Here is a 25,340-nt window from a genome sequence, read left to right as displayed (position 1 = left end):
TTGGGTAGTACAAGTTAGTAAAAATATGTCTACCTGTGTGCAGGCTGATCAAGCATTTGCTATGATAGCCTCTGTGGGGTTTTCTAGAATATGACAGAGGAAACATTTTTTATTTAATTCTCCTCTTGTTGAAAGATTTGGTTGCTTGGTTTAGTCAGATTCACAAATGAGAACATTTGAAATGCTTAACCAAAAAGCAAACCAACAGTCCTTTTCTGTGATCCTTCCCATCCTTGTCTTATTTCCTAGAAGCAACCACTTCTTTTTTTTTTTTATGAATATAATTTATTGTCAAATTGGCTTACATACAACACCCAGTGCTCATCCCAACAAGTGCCCTCCTCAATGCCCATCATCTACTTTCACCTCTCCCCCACCCTCCCATCCACCCTCAGTTTGTTCTCTGTGTTTGTGTCTCTTGTGGTTCTCCTCCCTCCCTCTCTGTTTGTAACTATTTTTTCCCATTCCCTTCCCCCATGGTCTTCTGTTAAGTTTTTCAAGATCCACACGAGTGAAAACATATGATATCTGTCTTTCTCTGACTGACTGAATTTCACTCAGCATAATACCTTCCAGTTCTACCCACGTTGCTGCAAATAGTACGATTTCATTCTTTCTCATCGCCAAGTAGTAGTCTATTGTATATATAAACCACATCTTCTTTATCCATTCATCAGTTGACGGACAATTAGGCTCTTTCCATAATTTGGCTATTGTTGAAAGCGCTGCTATAAACATTGGGGTACACATGCCCCTATGCATTAGCACTCCTGTATCCCTTGGGTAAATTCCTAGTAGTGCTATTGCTGGGTCATAGGGTAGTTCTATTTTTAATTTTTTGAGGAACCTCTGCACTGTTTTCCAGAGCGGCTGTACCAGTTTGCATTCCCACCACCAGTGCAAGAGGATTCCCGTTTCTCCACATCCTTGCCAGCATCGGTAGTTTCCTGAGTTTTTCATTTTAGCCACTCTGACTGGTGTGAGGTGGTATCTCAGTGTGGTTTTGATTTGTATTTCTCTGATGATGAGTGACGTTGAGCATCTTTTCATGTGTTTGTTGGCCATCTGGATGTCTTCTTTGGAATAGTGTCTATTCATCTCTTCTGCCCATTTCTTCACTGGATTATTTGTCTTTTGGGTATTGAGTTTGATAAGTTCTTTATAGATTTTGGATACTAGCCCTTTATCTGATACAGAAGCAACCACTTCTAACTCTTAACTATTTATTTGGTATTTCCCTTCATATTTCTATACTGCTATTTCTAGATATTATTGACTTTCTATGAGAGTAGTTGAGGACTTCCTTACACTACTTCCTCCTCCATTCTTCTTCCTCCATTCCTCTCAGTATGTTTATCATTGTTATTAAATTAATATCTGGTATCTATATTATTATGACCGTGAATACTATTTATTTGAGCCAAGTCATGTATTTCCTGTTTTTATACAACAAAAATGCTTTTTCGTAATTTACTTTCTGATAGAGTTAAAAATTATCTAAATTTTCATTTACTTAGCAACTTGTGTACCTCATACAAATTCATTAATTTAACAAATATTTACTGAGTGCTGGGGTACCTGGGTGGCTCAGTCGGTTAAGCATCTGACTCTTGATTTCGGCTCAGGTCATGAGGTCAAGCCATGGCTTGGGCTCCGTGCTGTGTGGGGAGCCTGCTTGGGATTCTCTCTTTCCTCTCTCTGCCTCTCTCTCTCTGTCTCTCTTTTTCTCTCTCTCTCTCTCAAAAGAAAAAAAAAAAAGGTTTGCCAAGTGCCTACTGTGTGCCAAGCATTATTCTTGGTGTTTGGGATACATCAGTGAACAAACTAGACAAAGATTCCTTCCTTTGTTGGGAGATAGACAGTAAACATAATAAAGAAGTAAAATACATAGTGTGTTAGAAAGTGATAGCTGCCGAGGGGGGAAAAGGCAATGTAAGGGGGATTGGGAATATAGGTGCAGGCATGGGTTATAATACTAAATAGGGTGATAAGAATAGATCTCATTGAGAAGGTGACATTTGAACAAAGGTTCATACTCCTCCCCATGTTATTTTTCATTTAGCCAAATGCCTTGGATAACCTGACATTCCGTTTTTCCCAGTGGCTTTCCTTCCTGGAGCCCTTCGTTTGCTCCCTGCCAGGACTATGTACTCTAGAGGCCTGCAGCACAATTGTTGTCTTGGGATTTCTCTTGGCCACTTTTCTGGATTGGGTCATCTGATTTTTGTATCCCACTTGGTTCATGCCTTCATTTTGTTGGAGCAGATTCTCCTATAGCTTCCTGAGGAGGCACATGGCAGGAGAAAAAAGTATTGAGAACATGGATATCTCAAAGTACTTTTAACCTACCCTTATAATTGATTCAAAGTTTGGCTCAGTTTAGAATTCTAGGCTGCAAATCATTTATCTTAGAATTTTCAAGGCCTTACTGCATTGTCTTCAAGCTTCAGTGTTTCTGTTGAGGAAGCATTGGTGCCCGTGATTCATAATTCTCTATAAGTGATCTTTTTTTCTCTCTGAAAACTTGTAGGATTTTCTCTTTATACTGGTGTTCTGTAATTTTATGATGATGGGCCATGGCCTGGTGTAGGTTTTTGTTTGTTTTACTGTGTTGTGCTTGGCACTTAGCCCTTGTATTCTTCAATTCTGGGAAATTTTCTGATGTTACTACTTTGATAGTTGACTGAAGTAGCTAAATTGATCAGCTGCAACCCGAAGAGGAGAGCTTTGGTTGTGTTTGATCATGCCATAGTGCGTGAAACCCTTAAAATAGTGAGGCCTTTGACAGGCAGATTCTACTATTTTATTTTTAAAAATTAATGACCTAAAAGCAGAATACTTTTGTTTCTTTTCTCCAGCTACTGGAACGTAGAACAAATACCTGTGATGGAAGGTCTTGTGTGTCTGTCATGCTTTTCTCATTCGTTTTATTTTTAAGGTTTGGCAGCCTGTGTTCTCCTGCTGCTCCCCACTCTTGTAGGTGGGAAGCCTCTGGGAGTCTACACGTGTCACCTTCTCACTCTCAGGTCTTAGTCACCTTGGCTGCCCTTTCACCTTTCTTCATCTTTCTCGCATTTCGTCTCTTACGTATTATATGTTTAGTTGAAATAAAAGTCACATGAGACAAAATTCTCCATTTTAACCATTTAAGAGTACACTGCAGTGTTTTTTTTTTAGTATATTTACAGTGTGCCGCCATTGCCACCATCTAATTCCAGGACATGGTCGCTGCCCCCAAGAAAAACCCCATATACGTTAAAGCAGTTACTCTCATTTGCCCTCCTCCCAGTTCCTGGCACCTGTGCCTCTGCTGTTTGTCACTGTGGGTTTGCCTCTTGTGGACATTTCATGTAAATGCGGTCATAGGATCTGTGGCCTCTTGCCTTTGGCTTCTTTAACTTGTAATGTTTTCAAGGTTCATCCATGTTGTGGCATGTGTCAGTACTTTGCCAGTGTTCTTAAATCTGGCTCTGAGTGTTTGTTTTTCACTGTCCAGAGGGAAATGCACTATCCTGCATTTATTATCTTTATTTTGACTTTGATACTGTCCTTTATATACCTTTTCACAAAATTTTTTTGGCTACAATATGATGTTGAATAATTTTAATTTTAAGTATGCATTATTTATTTTTTAGTATGCCAGTACTGAGGTTGATGGAGAGCATTACATGACCCCAGAAGACTTTGTCCAGCGCTATCTTGGACTGTATAATGATCCCAATAGTAATCCGAAGGTCGTGCAGCTCTTGGCAGGAGTAGCCGATCAAACCAAGGATGGGTAAGAACCTTTATACATTTTTTGAAAATGAATGTTCTGCAATATCTTACTAAAAAATAGGAACACCCTAAGTTTACCTATGACCACCTGGAATTTTAATATTAATAAACCATTATCTTTTCTTAGAAGTTTATAAGAAGTATTACTTGCTGCCATTATCAAGGATTGGGCAAAACTAGCATTTATTTCTTGTTTTTTTTTTGGAAAGTAAACTATATATGGAGAACCATATTTTGTATTGAATAATCTGAACAGAATGGTTTTCTTTCATTCATTCAACAAACATTGAGTACCTACTATGTTTTCTAATGTTCTAAGGACTGGAATTACATCAGCGAGTAAAGTGATAAATGCAAAAGCAATACAAAAATTTAAAAGTAAATTATAGCATGTTAGGTTAGAAGTGCTATGAAGAAGAATGAATCAGGGAAGAACTTAGTAGTATTTATTAATTTATCTGTCTACTCATTTATTTGACAAACATTTATTGAACAACTACCATTAGCCAGGCACTGTTGGGCCTTAGTAATACAAACGTAAATAAAATGGGGTTCTATAAGGGAAGGGAAGCAAAAATAATATAAAAACAGGGAGGGGGACAAAACATAAGAGACTCTTAAATATGGAGAACAAACAGAGGGTTACTAGAGGGGTTGTGAGAGGGGGTATGGGCTAAATGGGTAAGGGGCATTAAGGAATCTGTCCCTGAAATCATTGTTATACTATATGCTAACTAACTTGGATACAAATTAAAAAAATAAATTAAAAAAAATGGGGTTCTTGGCCTTAAGAAGAAACTCATGGCCTAGTGAGAAAAAGGATGAGTGAACAAAGAAAAGAATACTTTGGGTATAAGATGCTATAATAGAAGTATATGAAAGATACAAAGGACACCCAAGAAGGCATAGTTAACTCTGTTTTGGGTGGTCAGGACAGCATCACAGAAGAGATACTTGAGTGAAATCTGGCAAGATGAACGGGAAGTTGCTGGTAGTTGGATAAGCTGGGAGAATTCCAGGAAAGGGAATAGCAGTGGTGTGTGTGTGTCTTGGGGAGTGACATTGAAGAGGTTGTGTTACATGTACCTTGGTGTGGCTGTGGTTTTGCTTTGATACTCTTGGAATTGTGGTTGAAGTGAAACTGGGGACCGTCTGTGCTAAGCTTTGACTGTATCCTGTAGGCTCGTGACTTAGTCTTGGAGGTATTTTTAGCCTGGCAGTGTATGGGTGTGTGCAGTCACAGAAATAGCAAGGTGCATCTTACTAGAGTGTCACTTTACTCAAGGGGAAAAAGCACACCGTTTTTAAGTTAAGATCAAATATGACTGTATTATAGAACGAATGGAGTATTCTTATGAATTATAAAGAAAATTTTTTCTTGCTTTGTGAGTTCCAAGCTACATCCTCAGGCCTTCAAAGGCCCAGGTTCTTTCTCCTACCTGTAGAGGTAGTTGTGTGAAAACTAGGCAATGAGGAGTTGTTAAGTTATTTTCCATAGCGTGCCTAGGTGGCTCAGTTGGTGATCCCAGGGTTGTGGGATCGAGCCCTACAACAGGCTCCATGCTGGGTGTGGAGCCTACTTGGGATTCTCTCTCCCTCTGCGCCTCTCCCTGACTCATGCTCCTTCTCTCTAAAAATTAAAAAAAAAAAAAAAAGATACTACTGCAGATATGATTAGATTTTTAAAAAATGGTAGGTTGAAATAGGGCAAGATTTGCATGCAATGAAATTCGTTTAGGAGACTATTATAAACTAGAGACTATATTGTAAACTAGGAGACTATAGTTAAACTAGAAATGTTAATATCTAAGTTCTTTGAACCTAGGGTTAGTATTCATATTTTCCCACAAAATCTAGTATAGTGCATGAAATTTGAATATTTTATATCTTAGATAAAGATTTTATGTAATTTATCAGTGGTAGATGTTGGGGAACTTGCATACATTTCGTGATTAGTCTTTTAAAAAGTCAAATCAGGGCTGCCCAGATGGCTCAGTCGGTTAAGCATCTGACTTTGGCTCAGGTCACCATCTCACGGTTTGCGAGTTGGAGCCCCATGTCAGGCTCTCTGCTGTCAGCGCAGAGCCTGCTTTGGATCCCCTGTCCCCTTCCCTTTCTGCCCCTTCCCCGATTGTGCGCGTGCACACTCTCTCAAAATAAATAAACTTAAAAAAAAAAAAGTCACAACTAGGTTCCCAACGGTTTGGTGGCAGCGTTGCAGACGCAGATCTTTGTGGAGACCCTGATGGGCAAGACCATCTCCCTCGAGGTTGAGCCCAGTGACACTAGTGAGGATGTCAAAGCCAAAGTCCAAGCCAAGGAGGGCATCTCGCCTGACCAGCAGCGTCTGATTTTTGCTGGCAAACAGCTGGAAGATGGCTGCACTTCATTAGACTACAATACCCAGAAAGAGTCCACCCGATACTTGGTGCTTTGCCTGCGGGTGGCGTCATTGAGCCTTCCCTCTGCCAGCTGGCCCAGAAATACAACTGCGACAGGATGATCTGCCACAAGTGTTGCACCCCTGTGCAGTTAACTGCCGCAAGAAGTGTGGCCACACCAACACCCCATGCCCCAAGAAGGTCAAATAAGACCTGTCTACCGGCTCTTCCTTTACTTGCAGGGATGCCTTCTGCCCAAGACCCAGGGCCCTGGGACTTCAATAAAGTGTCCCTTTCATTGAAAAAAAAAAAAGTGAAATCAGCTGATAAGCTATGGTAAACCACTTAGTCATTGGATTTCTTAACAGTGATTAGACAGTAATGCATATGAAGATTATTTTTAATCAGAATTCGTTCTTCAAAATTATTAAAGGTAACATATATATTTAGCTCTTTTAAAAACTAGGATAGTATTTATTGTCATTAATTTGGCCTGAGACCTGCTTTCAGAGTACCCATATCTTCTCAGATACTTCTTTTGTGATCATTTTTGCTCATCTATCTCAGTAAGTGTGTTTGTTTGTTTGTTTGTTTGTTTGTTTGTTTGTTTTGAAGCTTCATGTGGTTCTCCCAGACTCAGTTGCATTGTTGATGTGGTTGAATGGAATCAAGGGTTTAAGTTGCCAGAATAGAATAGATCAAAGATGGGTTTTGGCTAGGAAAGTATTTGATGTTAATAGTGTTCACTTAAAGACAAATCTATTTCTCTTTGTAAAAGAAATCTTTCCTATTTCAGATTTTAAAAACTTCTTAAGCTTCCTTTTTCCTCTCTTTGGAATTAGTCAGATTGGGTTCTGTAGGAAATCTGATTCAAAGAGCTAGATCACATAGGGTACCTGCATGGTTCAGTTGGTTAAACATCTGTCCACCCATCGGACTCTTTATTTCGTTTCAGGTCATGACCTCACAGTTTGATTCCTGAGATGGAGCCCCGAATTGGGCTCTGTGCTGACAGCGTGGGGCCTGCTTGGATTTCTCTCTCTCCTCTTTCTCTGCCCCTCCCCACAATTGCACGCTCGCTCTCTCTGAAAATAAATAAACATTAAAAAAAAAGATCATAAAAATTATCAGTGAGTTTATGAAACATATAGGTAATTTCTAAAAGCAGAGAAAGGTGGAATTTTCTAGAAACACAGCAATTCTTAACCTCTTATTCATGGATAGTCTTCAGGGGTTCCTGAAGTTGCTGAAATATCATGCAAAATGAGTGAATTTGTATCTGCGTTTTTCTCGGGAGAAATCCCAGGTTTTCAGAAGGACCTGTGACTTCAAAAAAGGTTAAGTATCATTGCTGAAGTTTCTTTAATACTTACAACTGAAGATGGAGTGCCTGGGTGCCTCGCTTGGTTAAGTGTCTGACTCTTGATATTGGCTCGGGTCATGATCTCACCATTGTGAGATCGAGCCCTGCACTGGGCTCTGTGCTGAGCGTGGAACCTGCTTAGGATTCTCTCTCTCCCTCTCTCTCTGCCCTCCCCTGCTCTCTGTCTCTCTCTCTCTCTCTCAAAAAAAATAAAAAAAACCTTAAAAAAAAAATACTTGTAATTCAAGAAAATGAAAGGTTTTTTTTTTTTTATTTTTATTTTTTTAATGTTTATTTTTGAGACAGAGAGAGACAGAGCATGAATGGGGGAGGGTCAGAGAGAGAGAGGGAGACACAGAATCTGAAGCAGGCTTCAGACTCCTAGCCGTCAGCACAGAGCCCGACGCGGGGCTCGAACCCACAGCCCATGAGATCATGACCTGAGCTGAAGTCGGACGCCCAACCGACTGAGCCACCCAGCCGCCCCAAGAAAATGAAAGGTTTTGATGATGTTTAACTTATTCCAAGTAGTCACTCTTGTTCATTTAACATTTAAGGAAAATGAGGCCTAGAGAGATTGATTGATTTGCCCAATAACACAAAATTCTCTTAATTTTTAGTCCATTTTCCTTCTTTAATCATTTTTTAAAAAAATGATGTTCTCTTTCTTCCCCACTTTCTGTTTCCCACTCCTTTACCAAGGACAGTGATCAAAGATTAGAATAGTGTATGTAGTTGGTGCATTTTTTTACAGCCCCAAGAGGTATTCCTTGGTTCTGTTGTAGTTTTTGTGTTTTTTTTTTTTGATGAGAGTCTTATAATTTGAAGTAGCATCACATAGGTTGTTTATAATTATCAAAACCAAATCTTAATAGCACTAGTATACAGAGGTCTAAGTGATTTAATTAAGTATGTGGGAAGAGCAGGTTTGAGAGAGGTCAATACCATACCTTTTTGTACCCTGGACTGCCTCACCTTCTGCTGCATGTTTTCTTAGCATGTAAACCACCCCCTTTCTCCTCTTCCACATTCCTTTTCCTCCAATAGATAGTAAAATAAGCAGGAGTGTTTTGATATAGGTGTTTGTTGTGCAGAACCATGTAGAAGCAACATCGTATGGTATAAATAGCATGATGGGTTGTCTAAAGTAAAAGTCATTAGTCAAATGGTATTTGTGAAATTGTGGCTTAAACTTTGAAATTGTGCTTTTATAATGAAAGGCAAAATGATTTTATGCATTAAGTGAAGATTTCAGGAACTATTCTTGTGTGATATAATCTAAAGTGTTTAGACAGTTGCTTGTTTGAAGCTGTAACTTCTAGAATTATAGTTTCTATGTTTAGCTCTGGCCAGAATTTCATCTGGAAGCTCTAGTCTATAATGTGTAAAACTATTACTTTTCTCTTTTAGTTTTTCATAACTGCTTTCCTTTACTCTTCTACATGCATATAGAAAAACCTTTTATGCAAAAATCTTGATGGTTTTAAAAATTGCAAAATTAACATATTAATATTTTGAAATTTTATTAGTTTCCATTCAGTAAATTTAAAAGGAACTTTGTAGAAAAATTTTAAAACATCCAATTCATAAAATCCATTATTTCAAAAAAAAATTTTTTAATGTTTATTTATTTTTGAGAGAGAGAGATAGAGACAGAATGTGAGCAGGGGAGGGGCAGAGAGATAGGGAGACACAGAATCCGAAGCAGGCTCCGGGCTCCAAGCTATCAGCACAGAGCCCGACGCGGGGCTTGAACCCACAAATGGCGAGATCCTGACTTGAGCTGAAGTTGGACGCCCAACCGACTGAGCCACCCAGGCTCCTGTAAAATCCGTTATTTCAGAGTATAAAATGAATACATGTTCTTTGTAAAAAGTCAAGCAGCAGGTATGGTAAAAAGTGAAGGTGCCACCCCATCCTTATTGAAAGAAAACAAACAATTTATTAAACTATGAACTAAGCAGTGGTTTCTTCACTCCAGTTAGTGTCTTGTGGTTTGCATTGGCGCTGCTTAAGTCTTGATCAAGGCCTTCTAACAATAGAGGCATTCATAGCAGGATAAAGGAAAAAGAGCCTTAAAAATTATTCCAGAACATGTTTGCTTTATGTTAGCAGATAAACAGGCCATTTCTTGCTTTATGAAAAGTATTGTTCCACTGTCATGTGGTATAAAAGGCCTATGGGCTAAAGATAGATAGGGAGCATATCAGAGAGACAAAATGGTCCATTACCCTCACCTCCTACTTCTTCCCAGTATTTTATTATGAAAATTCAAACATTCAGGAAGGTTGAAGGAATTTTACAGTGTATACTTAACATACCCATCATATTCTACCATTAACATTTTTCTGTGCTTCGTTTTTCATATATCTATCTTTACATCAATCCATCTTGTTTTTTCACACATTTCAAAGTAAATTGCGAACACTGATACTTTTCTTACACATTTCAGCATGCATATTATTAACTGGATTTCAGTATTTGTTTTGAGTGTTTTCTTTATATGTAAAATTTACCCACAGTGACAAATACAAAACTTAAAGGTGCATTTGCTGAGTTCTAATAAATGCCTATACTTGGGTAATCTCAGGTGACTTTTTACCATATTAAGATATATATAATAAAATTTATCATTTTAACCATTTTTAAGCATATATTTCAGTGGCATTAAGTATATTCATATTGTTGTACCACCATCACTATCCATTCTACCTTTTTTTTTTTTTTTTCATCTTCTCATACTGAAACTCTACCCATGAAACAGTGAGTTCCTGTTTTGTCCCGATACTCAGCTTCTAGTAATCACTATTGTACTTTCTGTTTCTAATGTGTTTGACTATGTTAGATACTTCATGTAAGTGGAATAGTGTATTATTTGTCCTTTCATGTTTGATTTCACTTAGCCTGTTGTTTTCAAGATTCACCCATGCTACAGCTTGTGTCAGAATTTCATTCCTTTTTAAGGCCGATTGATATGAAGCGACTTTATTTTTAAGTTGCTGATGCCTTTGTGTTTCTTAATTGATCTTTCTTCAAATAAATCACTCTGTAACAAAAGTAAGTGAGTATTGAGGATTGGTTGAGGATTCCCCCAATATCTTCTTTTTTAATTGTTTTTTTAATGTTTTATTTATTTTTGAGAGAAAGAGCATGAGCAGGGGCAGGGCAGAGAGAGAGAGAGGGACAGAGGATCCAAAGCAGGGTCTGTGCTGACAGCAGAGAGCCTGACATGGGGCTCGAGCTCACGGGGATGGTCCCCAGGGGCAGGTGTAGATAACTGATGGGCCCTGCTGTCCCTGAAGAGGTAGCTTCCACTTTGGCTCCAGGAGACTGGTGGAATGAAAAGTATTGGGACCAGAAACTGGTTGCCCTTGCTCACAGTTTAACAAGGGAAACCAGAAAGCTGGATATTTGTGTGAAATATTTATAATTTCCTATGTTGGCAACTAATGTAACTAAAAATATTATTCTTTGCATGGCCAAAGAAAACATGTGTGGGCCAAATTTACTCTGCCAGCCGACCATTTATGACCTTTGCTAGTTAAGGAAAAAGTCTTACCTTTTCTCATAAATACAGAAAAGTTTTACTACTGAGTATGAAATGTATTTTAAAGCTACATATTCTGTATTTTAGGGTAATTGTATTTTTGATGTCAGATTCCTGAGACTATTTTGGAAAAACCAAGATGTTACAGGTTTTATTTTTATTTTTAATTCATAATCAGCCTAATTTGTAGTTTTTTAATTACTCTTATAATCAAAAGAATAATGCTAATTCTTCATGATAAAAATTTCAAACATAGAATTACATAATGTAGAAAATGAAGGCCTTCCTGTTTCCGATTCTGTGTCTCCCTCTCTCTCTGCCCCTCCCCCGTTCATGCTCTGTCTCTCTCTGTCCCAAAAATAAATAAAAAACGTTGAAAAAAAAAATTAAAAAAAAAAAAAAAGAAAATGAAGGCCTTCTCTAAGTCATCCCTATATCATTACTGTATTTGTGTTATATGTTCTTTTTTTTTTTTTTTTTTTTTTTTTTTTTAAGTTTATTTATAATCTCTACACCCAACATGGAACTTGAACTCACAACCCTGAGATCAGGAGACACATGCTGTACCGACTGAGCCAGAGCCAGGCAACCCTTGTGTTATACATTCTTATTAAAACCGCATAGGACTCAGTGCTTTTTAGGAGTGTGTAGATGATGATATGTTATATGTTATATGTTATAACTTCATTTGTTTTTACTACCTGAAAATTTGTGTAATGATAACCACGCTTTTGTTATATGTTATAACTTCATTTGTTTTTACTACCTGAAAATTTGTGTAATGATAACCACGCTTTTGTGTTTTTAGTAGTATACCAATGCATAAAATGTATTATGAAAGGTGACCTGATAAACAGTTTATTGGGTTGTTCTTCCCAGGATTCATTAGGCACTTAAGCTCCTAATTCCACCAAAGATTCTTCAGCAGGGGCACAGTGAAGGCATAGTCTTTAGTGTCCTGAATAATACCACCACAAAGCCTTTCCCTCAATAAAGGGAAAAGGCATAGTATGCACCATTGCTTTGGATATAATGTAATTTGTGTAACTTAAACATAATTCAGAGTGTTACAAGTACTGGAAAAGGAAACTACAAATGTAAAATATGTCTTAGATGAATGGAGACATAAAATGAAATGTAAAATGTAGTCATTTTCCTAAATCTGTGTTGAGAAATATAGCTCTCTGTAAAGCTATATATTCTTGGGGCACCTGGGTGGTTCAGTCAGTTAAGCGTCTAACTTTGGCTCAGGTCATGATCTCACAGTTCATGGGTTTGAGCCCCACTTTGGGCTCTCCGCTGACAGTGCAGAGCCTACTTTGAATCCTCTCTCTCTGTCCCTCCCCGCTTACTCAGTCTCTCTCAAAAATAAACACTTAAAAAAATAAATAAAAGCTGTGTATTATAAATTGAGTTCATTCAAGAATATTTACAAGTTCTTACCTGAATCAAACTTGTGCTCTGTGACAAGCCTATCTTCTCGCAGGAAATCAGACTTTAAACAATGAATTACATAACTATTTTAATAAAAATTTTGCAAGGGGCACTAAAAAGGTACAGTGTGCTGCCGTAAGGCTGTAAAGGGTAAGTGAAATCATCTCGAGACTGTGAGATGGTTGGTTGTCTTGAGGAAATGATATTTGATCTGGACTATGTAAGGATGGGTACAAATTAAATGGGCAGAAGTTTGGAGATGGTGGGATCATTCCAAGGAAAGTGAAATGTTGTGTGATGGTCCTGGGTGGAAGGAGCAGGGATTGAAAAAGAGTGGGTTGGAGTGCAGAGAACAAAGGGGAGGCATACAGAGATCAGATCCTAAGGGGCAAGAAGCCATGTTAAGATTAGGTCTATTCCTTTTGATTGGGTGACTATAAATGTATTGTCCAAACCAGGCCATTTGAGAATAAAAGGCAGCACCATTACTAATATGAATAAGTAAATAAATAACTACATGTATTTATATATTTATAAAAAACCAGATTTTTATATTGCTGTTACTTGGATATTAGTCACTTACCAATAGCAGCAACATGGTGTGGGATGTTTGCAGCAAGCTTGCTATGGAAGATGACTCTAAACTATACGCTAGCATATGCCAACTGTATAAGATCATTGAAGGCAATTTTAGTATAATTTTGGCCACTGGCTAATTTCACAACCCTGAGTATTCTAGGACTCCATGTGCTTTAGTTTCCCTCCTCTTGTTTTGAATCTTCCTTTAAAAAATGTATTATTGACATTTCAAGCCTATAAAACACAGACGAGTGTAGCAAATTCAATATCCTCATCACCAAGTTTTGGTAATTATTAAAATAATTATTAAATTTGTTTTATTTATATTTTTAATCTCCTGGATTATTTTGAAGCAAATTCCAGATGACTTCCCTTTACCAATTGTGTGGTTACCCTGAGCTATAGTTCATACAGTAAAGACAGGTTAAATGCCTGATATTTCCCTTTCTTTACCAGACAATAACATGTTATATTTTGTTCCAGATTGATCTCCTATCAAGAATTCTTGGCATTTGAATCTGTTTTGTGTGCTCCAGATTCTATGTTCATAGTGGCTTTCCAGTTGTTTGACAAGAGTGGAAATGGAGAGGTGACATTTGGTAAGGAAAAAAAAAGATTATAAGGGATAAGTGAAGTTAGTGAAGCTGGTCCAGTCTTTAATTGCTAAATCTAGTAAATGCATATAAATTGCTGATTATCTAGGAGCTAGTTAATAAGTGAAGTATTGATTTCCTCAAAGAATTTACACAGATAAAATTAAAATGGTGTATTTTCTTTAAAGCATTAGACAATTGCAAAAAATTAAGGAATCTTTGCTCATTGAGTCATTTATTGACACTTATACATTCCAAAAATATGTGGTGTAAAATTTTCTTGCTCTGGGCTAGCCTGAGCAAAATTCTTTATGAAACAGACCAGGAACAACATGGAATAATCATATCATTCTTGAAGGGATTTTTGGGTAGAGAGTGCATAGCTCCTCAGTAGCAGTTTGGAAAAGTGCTACGATGTAACACCAAGAATGGAACTGAAGGAGGGAGTTAAGAATAGTTAGCATTCTCTGAATCACCATTGTAGATTTTTGATTTTAGGAAACAAGCCTAGAACATTGAAACTAACATTTGTGTTAAATATAGAAATTGATATAAATCCTTTGCTAGGCATATAATCTAGCACAAGATCAGTGTTTGACAAGCATATATAAACTAGAATTTCTGTTTGTAGCCGTGTATGTTTTAGTTTTTAAAGACGCTTATTTGCAGAAATTAGTTTACGTTTACCGTATCTGCTAATTTTTCCTGCAACAGGTTTTTCAATAAAAACAATGCAGTGTTTTCAAGGACCTTGAATCCTCTTCTTTTTAAAAAAATATTTATATATTTTTATTGTGATAAAAGAACACATAAAATCTTAACCATTTTTCAGTGTACAGTTCAGTAGCATTGAGTATATTCACATAGTTGTGAAACAGATTTCCAGAACATTTTTATCTTGTAAAGCTGAACTTGAGCCCCTTTTATAGGGTGAATTTGCATCAATATGTTGTAGAGAGACTCTTGAAAATCAGGCTTTCCCGGAGCTAAATATTTATTCACCACAGAGTTTGTCTTATAAAAAAAAATCCTTCAGTTACACCCAAAGGAGGAAGTATCACTGCCATGAAAAGAATGGTGAGAAAATACAGGTATTAGAAGGACCAGTGGTGCCCTTTAATGCTTTTAGTGGGCACATTTTCTAGCTTGGCATTGACTGTTTCCTTTTGTCCATTGACCCAGTTGTTGTCTGTGTAAGATTTCCCCAAATAATTACCTATGCAGAACTCCTTAGGTTTCTGTATCCATGTTGGCATACTCCTGCTTTGGAGCAAGCTCTGGCCATTCTGCCTCGTAAAGAAGGTTGATTTTTCCCAGAAGCACCCAAATTCTGTAGTTTAAAATATAAAACCTTATCATCTCATCACTCAGCATTAACCCCAGACCACTAATAATGCTGCATTTTCTGTTTTCAATAGGTACCACACATTCTCACATGTCTCACTTCCAAATGTGCAGCAATACTTGGGAAATACTTCGATACAAATATCTGTATTAGTGATGGTAGACCTGTGCTTCTATCATGTATCCATTGTTTTAAGAATTAGATTTCCCAAAACCAAATTGTGGGGACTTTTGTCCTTCCTGCCTTGGTATCATGGTTCTTTGTGTCATCTCCATTTGATGCTTTTCGCAATTTCTATTTTAAAAAACAAGTCACTCAAGTCAGTTCATCCAGTTGACTAACAATAGAGACCCATGCCAGTGTTGATTAGTAGATTAAAATGGGTATAAGAAGCAGTTGAGTGGTTTATGAACACATTTATTTCATGCAAATGAGAGCTTGTAGTTATTAGATCCCAACTTTAGCATTTTAAAGATCTTTTGTTTTTCTCCCAGACTATGATTCATGAGTTAGAATTTTCAGAAAATAGGATTAGAAGCAAAACAAATCAGTTTTAGTTGTTATAGCTCCTGATATGACCTGAAAAATAAACATATGAACCCTCCAAAATCCTGCTTTCATTCTTCTGCTTCATAATGTAAAGATAGGAAGATTCCTATGGAATGAGGTACTGCTGAATGCCCTTTCAACATTGTTCTTGGAGCCCCTGGCCAGTTGGGTGGTTGTCTTGATGATGGTCATCTGTTTCTTGGGGACCTTGACCATTTTCCCTTCCTGTCTTGCCTCCCTAGTTTTGAAGATTCATTTTAGACAAATTTTCTTAAATAAAAATCATAATGAAGGAGAGAAAGTTTAATTTTATATTATTAAGGAAAGAGGAGAAGCATTGAAACTGTTACAAATGCGATTTAACAAGATTTCTAAGGCCTACTCATTACAGGCTGTTTTCAAGACTACAGAATTTCAGCATAAGGAACTAATTAACTTGGAGTTTATTTTTATAGGATTTTGGATCTGTGTTAAGGTCAGTTTTCATGTTTGTATCCACTTAATAAAATGAATTGTGCTTATGTATTTATAGATATATGTTTAGGTAAAAGGAAATTATAGATCCATTCTAACTGTAAATCCTTTTCACCAAATGGCCTTATATTTTCTAGTTTAGAATTTATTTAAAGTACAGTTTTCTCTTGTGCACACCAGGAGAGAAAGGCGGGAGAGAATATTGGATGCCAGGTGTAATGGAGTGGGGGGGGGGGAACTGTTATGCCATTGGTATCTCATGGACTATGATGATGATGTTATTATCTGTGTATTTGTATATATTGTTCTCATCTATGCTTTTGTTTTTTTAGATATGCTTTTTAATACACATCAGATTAGATACTTAAGTTGTGTACATTTTTGCAAGTATTTATGTAAATAGGAATATCGAACAACATTTACTTGAGCGCTGGACAAGTTTTTTGTTTCTGTTTTTTAATTGTTAGAGATGCCTCTACTTTGGGGGAGAAGACTTACATTGAGACCTCGGTAATCCATTTCAGAATGTGCAAGCAAGCGCAGGAGAGGGTTCTGGAGTTTTTAAAAGAGTGAATAAAACCATAGTTGTTTCCTCTTTGATGTTCTTTTAATAAAATTTCTAATGCATGCTGTGGATAATTACTTAATGGCTTATATATCTGTTACTGCCACTGTTGAGCCTTGTGGAGGCCGTTGCATGATTGGTGTGTGCTAGATACAGTCTAAACTTGCCTTGGTCTCACTACTAGCCTCTAGTGTACTGGATATTCTGCTTGATAGAATTAGGTTGAGGTAACCTAGATAACCAGTTACACTACATTGTGTTGTCAGTAGCTGCCTTGCATTTGTCCCACATTTAAAAAATCAAAGCCCATTGCGTTAACAAAGATGTAATCCTTCTAAAAAAATGAAACCCCAACTCCTGTCTATTAACTAATAAATGAATATAAGATATGTTGTACAGTCTAAGTTTTTTATTAAAATCTCATCAGCATTGTGTTCCAAAGCGCTTGCCTAGGAATGGGACTTCTCCAAAGTGATTTTTTTCAAGGGCACATCTTTATCCCCTCACTGTAGAACCCTGAAAAAGCAGGGATTCCTTTTGATTTGGTACTGGTTTTGATTGTCATTAAATACAGCAAATAGAAATGGGTTCCATTTGTGCCTTTAAAATAGACTCTTTTTCTCTGAAGGGAAGAATAGATTGGGGTGGGTTAGGCATAACCACCGCTGTTTTTAAAAGGTTCGGGAGATGGAAGTCTAGATGTGAAAAATTACCCTCTCTCAGTGGGAACAAAGCTGTAGACATGGAATACTATGAAAATCTGATGGTAACCAATACCTAATTTGGTCTAGTAAGAATTAGAGCTTCACCTGGGTGTTCAAAATAAATCAGTAAGAATTTTGAGACCCCTTTCAGATATTGCAGAAAAAAATCCTGTTAATACTGAAGGCTACTAGAGTAGCTTAGAGTTTAAGGTTAAAAAAAAAAGGTCATAGCGTTATTAGTTTTTATGCATTTGGTGATAGACTGGTGAAGCATCTAGTTTCTATAGTAATAGATGCTCTTTAAATGTAAACTCATCCTTCCTGAGAAACGGACCTTCACATATATTTGGCAGCAGGACTACTCTGTTGACTAATTGTATGGTAGTCCCTTCTGGAGGTAGGTAAAGGATTAATAGAAATACTTTTGCTTAGAGAAACAGAGGAAGTCACCTAGGAAATTAATGACCCAACTGGAAGTAGAACCTAGTAGTCTGGGACTGAGTCTACATGCTATTTTGGTTGGGACTTCCTCTACCAAGTTCCTGTTGTTGAACATTCTGTTGTTGTTGTTTGTTTTCCTTTGTTTTCTTTTTTGGTCTCTTAGTTGTTCCTCTTCTTTCTCCCCAAGTTTTCCTTCACTGAAAAACTCTTTACTTCCACAAGTCTCGCCATTGTTTTTGTTCAGTTATACACAAGGAATTCACTGTTTTGGTGGGAGTCCTTCTAAAAGCCTCTCTGACTTCACTTTAAGAACTATGCAGATGAAACTGAGCTATTGAGGACTCCCCCGCCCCCACCCCCACTGACAATAAAAATGTTTGGTCTCAAGCCTCTTAAGTTGGAAGCAGTGGCTCCTGCTGGGCTGGAATCCTTGGAATCAGGATGTCGTTGGGCTGATGGTAGGTGGGCTGTGTCACAGGGCTGATGGCTTGTATACCTACAGGAGGAGTTCTCTGGCCACACCGTTGGTACAGCAGCTCCTTCCAGGCTCATTCATGGAACAGGCATGGCGGCAGTCTTGGAGAAGAGTGCCAGCCCCGGTCAGAGGTAATTTTGTACTGAAGAAAGGTGAACAAGACCAGTAGGAAGCTCCCATAAGGACCAGGGGAGGGATGAGGGTGGATGAGATGGGGAGACACATTGTGGGCTGTTGGGGAAATGAAAACCTCTGTTAAGACATATTTACATAATATATATGCTTCAATGTGTAATTCATCTAGTCCAATCATCATAAGTGACTGATACAGCTGAACTGACTAATGTTATACGTCTGTGAACATTTTTACTTAATCACAGTTGTCACCATTACCTGCCCTCCTGACAAATCATACTCCTTTGAGCAAAGAGAACATAATGACAGGCTACTTTTGTATCTGGCCCCAACTCCCTTTTCAAGAGGAATTATAAACCATCTCTTTCATAAGCCCATGCTCTGCAGGAAGTGAAAAAGTGGTCTATTGTTTTCTATATGTCAGAAAACGAATGGATTCCTATATTCCATAGCAATACCAACCTAGTATAAAACAGTAGATCATGATCTTGCTGCCAATAAGATGTGACTGTCATAGCCCTTTCATCCAGGCCAGAACTATGGCCACTGAAATAATACTCCAAGGAGTGCTATTTAGAGCTAAAGACCCTTGTTTGCCACTGGAAAGACGGGATTCTCTGTGGGGGCGGTGGGGGTGGGGGTGGGGATTTGCTATGCATTTGCGGTTAGATGTATTGGGAATATTTGAGATTATTGGGGTTCCCTTTTATGTCATGCAGAACCGGATAAAACTGGATAAGAAGAGCATCACATGTTTGAGCTGTTGCCTCACACAAGTAGAAGCTCTCCAGTTCTGGAGCTTTTGTATAACTTTTTTTTTTGGATAAGCACATCCTGGTAAAGTGGTAATTATGAATTGGATTTTAAAATAATAGTTGTACTAATTATTTTTATAAGCTTCCTGAATTAGCCTTAGGCAGTTGGTAGTAAAATAATAACAGAAGGGAAGTGGGACACATCAAGAGGTGCCAAAGTAGGTTTGAAATTTTGTTAGTCCTAGTAACTATAGTTGTAGCCTGTGACATAGTCAAAATAATTAAAAGTGTCTGGGGGGTGGTAAATAAAACAGCACATATTAATGCTCATAATAAAATCATGTCCAAAGCTATCAATGACCACTTTGGGAGAAGTAGGAAATGTTGAAACAAATAGTAATGGAAAATGACACTTCAATATTTGGGAAGATTACTATGAGTAATTTAAGCTATCATTTTAATTGTTTCAAAGATATTCCAAGATCTTAGCTAGAGGTTGCTAGGAAGTTTACAAAATAGGATTTTAGTTAAAGTTTTTATTATGGAACTTTTTCTGAATGTAAATTAGACATTATAACTTTGGTTTATCCTTTTTGTGATAGTAGAAAACAATTTTCATAAGTAAATTTTCATAGTTTGAAAGCTTTTGAATCTTTGATTGTATTTGATTAATTTCACAGTAATATTCTAATATTTTCTGATCATGTAAAGGGAATTCAGTTTTATTCCACCATTGTTTAAAACTTAATCTAGGTAGCAGTAGGTACATTTCTTGTCAAATAGTTGAGTTTTAGGATTTGTGACCTTTAAAATAAAGGTTATAAAAAATGTATTCCCTTTCATAATCTTAATATTAAAATTAAATATATGTAGTAGTTTAAGTTATTCTATTCTGCTTTCCCTTAATTTCTTTGTGTTTTATTAGTTTAACACTATTTGTTGGATCTTAAAAATAAGAAATCAAAGTAATTAATTTGGGAATAAAGCAGCTAATTATTTAAAAAAAGATCCTAAAAAAAATCTTTGCTGATCTCTCTTAATATATTTAGCTCTATTTTTGGTAACCCTTATTATTTTAATTATCTTATAAACTTTGACATATTTTACAACTGTTGATATTCCACATAGATTTGAGGGTAAACTTTTATATTGGTTAAAAGCCAAGATCTATCCCATGAATTGCTACTGAGTTTTTGTTTTTTTGTTTTTGTTTGTTTGTTTTTTTGCTTTTAGAAACAAAACCCCATATCTTTAATTTGTGTTTATGGAAGGTGAAAATATTTTAATGTGGTTTGAAAATTATGATATAGTATTGCTAATTAGGCAAGAAATAAATGCTATATTCCATTTGAAAGAAAAGATGAGAATCCCATCTCCCCAGTGACATCCAATGCCTTCTTCCAACTTACTGATAGCAGTGACCTATTCGGAGCTGTTATATTGAGTCCAGACTGGTAGGATTTCCAGTTCAGGATTCTTACACTCTCTTCCACCTCCCCCTCCCCACCCCAGTAATGCTTTTATCAAGAAAAAAATGGTATATAAAACTAAAGGGAATCCATTAAACCATTTACAATATGAGATCAGTATCTTATTCAAAGAATTTACAGAAATTAGAGAAAGTAGCATAGTTGGAGATTATAAAACATTAAACTTGTATTTGCTAATTAGTAAAATTGTAGCTATGGATGGTAAAACGCTTCCACTAATTGGCTTACATTTGAAAATAATTTTGTTCTTAAGACATCAATAAAACAGGCTTCCTGCTTTCTTAACTTTGTTAATGACTTTTTTTTTTTTTTTTTTTGGCATGAGCTTCTAAATTAGGCTATCCAGTCTATGCTTGTTAAAGTACCAGTCATTTGTGAATTGACTTTTATAGTAAGTGTAGAACTGTGTAAGAAAGTGACTGACATTGTTAGTGCATGAAGACCAGCTGTCAGAGGGTTTTGGTTGTATATTTACACAGTGTGACTGGTTCCTATCTTAAAGTTAGTGTACTGTGTTTAGTCCTTCTTTATTTAAAAGTGAATCACTAATTTCACTTATCTTAAAATATTTTAATAGTTGAGACTAATAATCATGCTTTTTATGGGGATTTTGTAGCTTTGTGTCAAGACCATATTTTTGACAATATCAGAAGCTTTTAATAAGGTGCTTGCTGCTGAGCTAATGATACGCTTTTGGTAGTATTTCTTATACCTATCTTCAATAGACAGATTCAGGCTAGTGTGAATGTAATAATCAAGCCTCAATCAAACCATACTTAGTATGACAAATATTGCATTATACTGTAATTTAGGTATTCATGCTTCTGATAAAGGGCTTAATTCGACTCCTTGAGGAACCGGGAAAACACTATTGATTTTATACAGGAATGCAAAGTAGCAGCCATTTATAGTGCAAGATATAAATCACTTCCTAATTAAAATTAAATCAAGAGAAATTAAGAATCTCATGGCCTTATATGTAATGGTACACAATCTTAAGTGTAAAATTATATTTTGTATCAATTGTGTTCCTGTGCATGGGTTTCTGGGCACGAAAAATTTTGCAGCTAATCTTAATAGAAGCAGATAATATTGACTTGAAATTTCTCTTAATTTCTTTCTGTAGGAACATTGCAGTGGACTAAACTACTTGTTCCAGATATAATTTGTTTATTTTTGTCTTCCCTTTTAAGAAAATGTCAAAGAAATTTTTGGACAGACTATTATTCATCACCATATCCCTTTTAACTGGGACTGTGAATTTATCCGACTGCATTTTGGGCATAATCGGAAGAAGCATCTTAACTACACAGAATTCACACAGTTTCTCCAGGTGAGCCTAGTTTTTATAACCGATGTAAATATATACCATTTCTTCTCCACTTCCCTTTTAGTTTTAAGTTTGTTACCAAAAATAGCAATTCCCTGTGGCATTTCTTATTTCCCACTGCAGGTTTAAGCTTGTTACCAAAAATAGCAATTCCCTGTGGCATTACACCCCCATTTCTTATTTCTCACTTCCAGAGGCAACTTTTAAGCACTCTTAAACTTGTTTCTTTTCAGCAGTCACTTTCATAGCTCACCACAAGTGTAGCTGCCATCTGTTACCGTCCAGTGCTATTACAGTACCATTCATTGTATTACCCACACTGTACCTCTCATCTCTGACTTACGCCGTAACTGGAAGCCCGTACACCCCACTCTCCTCCATTCATTTTGCCCATCCCCCCCCCACACTTCCCCTCTGGCAACCACCGGTTTTCTGTATTTATGGGTCTGTTTCAGCTTTGTTTTACTTTTTAGATTCCACATATAAGTGAAATCATATGGTATTTGTCTTCTTTGTCTTTGATTTACTTCATTTAGCATAATACCCTCTAGGTCTATCACTGTTGCTGCAAATGGTAAGATCTCATTCCCCCCCCCTTTTTTTTTATGGCTGAGTAATATTCCATTGTATGTATATACCCCATCTTCTTTATCTGTTCATCTATCGATGAATACCTGGGTTGCTTCCAGATGTCTTGGCTATTGTTAATAATGCTGCAATAGGGGCACCTGAGTAGCTCAGTTGGTTAAGTGTGTGACTCTTTATTTCTGCTCAGGTTGTGATCTCACGGTTCATGGGTTAGAGTCCCAAGCTGGGCTCCATGCTGACTGCGTGGAGCCTGCTTGGGATTCTCTCTCTCCCCGTCTCTCTGCCCCTCCCCGGCTTGTGTGAGCATTCTGTCTCTCAAATAAATAAAAACTTTTTTTAAAATGCTGCAATAAACATAAGGATGCTTATATCTTTTCAAATTATTGTTCATTTTCTTTGGGTAAATACCCAGTAGTGGAATTATTGGATTGGATGGTGTTTCTATATTTAATTACTTGGAGGAAACTCCATACTGTTTTCTGAGAGGTTGCACCAGTTTACATTCCCACCAACAGTGCATGAGGGTTCCGTTTTCTCCACATCCTCAACAACACTTGTTATTTCTTATGTTTTTAATACTAATCATTCTGACAGATGTGAGGTGATATTGTGGTTTTGATTTGCATTTCCTTGATTAGTGATGGTGAACATCTTGTCATGTGTCTGTTGGCTATCTGTATGTGTTCTTTGGAGAAATGTCTGTTCAGCTCCTCTGTTTTTTAATCATTGTTTTTTGGTGTTGTAGAAGTTTTTCATGTATTTTGGATATTAACTCTTTATTGGATGTGTGATTTGCAAATATCTTCTCCCATTCAGTACATTGTCTTTTCATTTTGTTGATGGTCTCCTTTACTGTGCAAAAGCTTTTTATTTTGGTGTAGTCCCTATAGTTTACTTTTGTTTTTGTTTCCTTTGCTTCAGGAGACCTATTGAGAAAAATGTTGCTAAGGCCAATATCAGAGAGATTATTGCCTGTGTTTTCTTCTAGGAGTTTTATGGTTTCAGATCTTACATTTAAGTCTTTAATCCATTTGGAGTTTATTTTTGTGTATGGTTAAGACAGTGGTCCAGTGTCATTCTTTTGCATAGTTTTGTCCAGTTTTCCCAGCACCGTTTGTAGAAGAGACTGTCTTTTTCTCATTGTGTACTCTTTCCTGCTTTGTTACAGATTAATTGACCATATGATTGTGGGTTTATTTCCGGGCTGTCTATTCCGGTCCATTGATCTATGTGTGTTTTTGTTCCAGTACCATACTGTTTTGATTACTACAGCTTTGTAATTTATCTTGAAATCTGGACCTCCAGCTATATTCTTCTTTCTCAAGATTGCCTTGACAGTATGGGGTCTTTTGTAGTTCTGTACTCTACTTTTAAATTCTTCACTTTTTGGTATTTTTCATTGAATTTCAACTGTGGAAGATCAGGAGCTGGTTCTTTCATCTCTCTCTCTCTCCCACAGACATTTTCTGTCTCCATCACCATATAATTCATATCTGAATTACTATAATTTTGTAAATACTATGGATGACTGGGGTGCCTGTGTGGCTCAGTCGGTTAAGTGTGTGACTTTTGATGTCATCTCAGGTCACGATTCCAGGGTTGTGGGATCAGGCTCTGCACTGAGCATGGAGCCTGCTTAAGATTGTCTCTCCCCCTCTGCCTCTTTCCTCCACTCGCTAATTTGCTCTTTCAAAAAATAAAAAATAAAAATAAAAATAGAGGCACCTGAGTGGCTCAGTTGGTTACACGTCCAACTTTTGGTTTCAGCTCAGTTCAGGATCTCATGGTTCATGAGATTAAGCCCTGCATTGGGCTCTGCACTGGCAGTGGGGAGCCTGCTTGGGCTTCTCTGTCTCCCCGTCTCTCTGCCCCTCCCCTGCTTGAGCGCGCTCGCGCGCTCTCTCTCTCTCTCTCTCTAAATAAACTTAAAAAAAAATACTGTGTTTGACTAAAATGATTACTTTTCTTAGCGTTTCTAGGTTTTCTTATTTGTTTAGTTTTCTATGTAGTAATGCTAATTCATTCTTAAATTTTGCCTCACTTATTAACATTTCATTTTAATGTGTTTACAAAATATTATGTACTCTATCAATTTCATCTTCTTGGAGCTAAGAGCTTTCTTTCTTAAGAAATGGAGATAAAATTCACTTAACATAAACTTAACCACATAAAAGTGCATAATTTAAGTGGCATTTAGTACAGTTCAGTGCTGGGCAACCACTATCTTTGTCTAATTCCAAAACATTTTTATTACTCCAAAAAAAAAAAAAATTGTTTACTCATTAAGCAGTCACTCCCCATTCCTGTTTCTCCTCAGCCCCTGGTGACCACCAAACAGCTCTGACTCTATGGATTTACCTATTCTGGATAGTTCATGTACAGTAGTCCCCCCATTATTTACAGTTTTGCTTTTTACAGTTTCAGTGGATCCATGGTCAACCGTGGTCCAGAAGTAGATAATCCTCCTTCTGACGTACCGTTAGAAGGTCAATGGTAGCCTACTACTATGTCACAATGCCTACATCATTTACCTCACTTCATCTTACCACTTAGACATTTTATTATCTCACATCATCACAGGAAGGAAGGTGAGTACAGCACAGTAGGATATTTTAAGAGGACAAGAGAGAAAGAGACCATGTTCACATAACTTTTATTGCAATATATTGTTATAATTTTTCTATTATTTTAGTGATAATCTCTTACTGTGTCCAATTTAGGAATTAAACTTTATCTTATGCATGTATAGGAAAAAAACATCATATATAGGGTTTGGTTCTATGTGCAGTATCAGGCATTCACTTGGGGTTCCGAG

At 36.9% G+C, this 25,340-nt stretch overlaps 1 protein-coding gene and 1 long non-coding RNA gene across 5 annotated transcripts in view; one reads left to right on the top strand and one right to left on the bottom strand.

The window, feature by feature from the left end:
- The window catches only part of SLC25A12 (solute carrier family 25 member 12), a 126,578-nt gene that overhangs the window by 41,848 nt on the left and 59,390 nt on the right, over window positions 1-25,340 (top strand). For all 4 annotated transcript variants that reach the window (XM_042949126.1, XM_042949128.1, XM_042949125.1 and 1 more), the window contains 3 exons: window positions 3,636-3,778; window positions 13,565-13,680; window positions 21,801-21,940. In XM_042949126.1, coding sequence (XP_042805060.1) covers window positions 3,669-3,778; window positions 13,565-13,680; window positions 21,801-21,940 — 366 coding nt within the window. In that variant the 5' untranslated portion in view covers window positions 3,636-3,668. The remainder of the gene's footprint in view (window positions 1-3,635; window positions 3,779-13,564; window positions 13,681-21,800; window positions 21,941-25,340) is intronic.
- On the bottom strand, window positions 17,002-25,087 carry LOC122226241. The gene is made up of 2 exons (XR_006205526.1): window positions 24,884-25,087; window positions 17,002-18,458 (listed from the first exon to the last, which is right to left on the bottom strand). It is a non-coding gene; the product is annotated as an uncharacterized LOC122226241 (long non-coding RNA).

The sequence above is a fragment of the Panthera leo genome, chromosome C1, assembly GCF_018350215.1.
Source record: "Panthera leo isolate Ple1 chromosome C1, P.leo_Ple1_pat1.1, whole genome shotgun sequence".
NCBI classification, from domain to species: Eukaryota; Metazoa; Chordata; class Mammalia; order Carnivora; family Felidae; genus Panthera; species Panthera leo.
The sequence above is the reverse complement of the archived record's forward strand: the minus strand, read 5'-3'. Positions and strand labels throughout refer to the sequence as shown.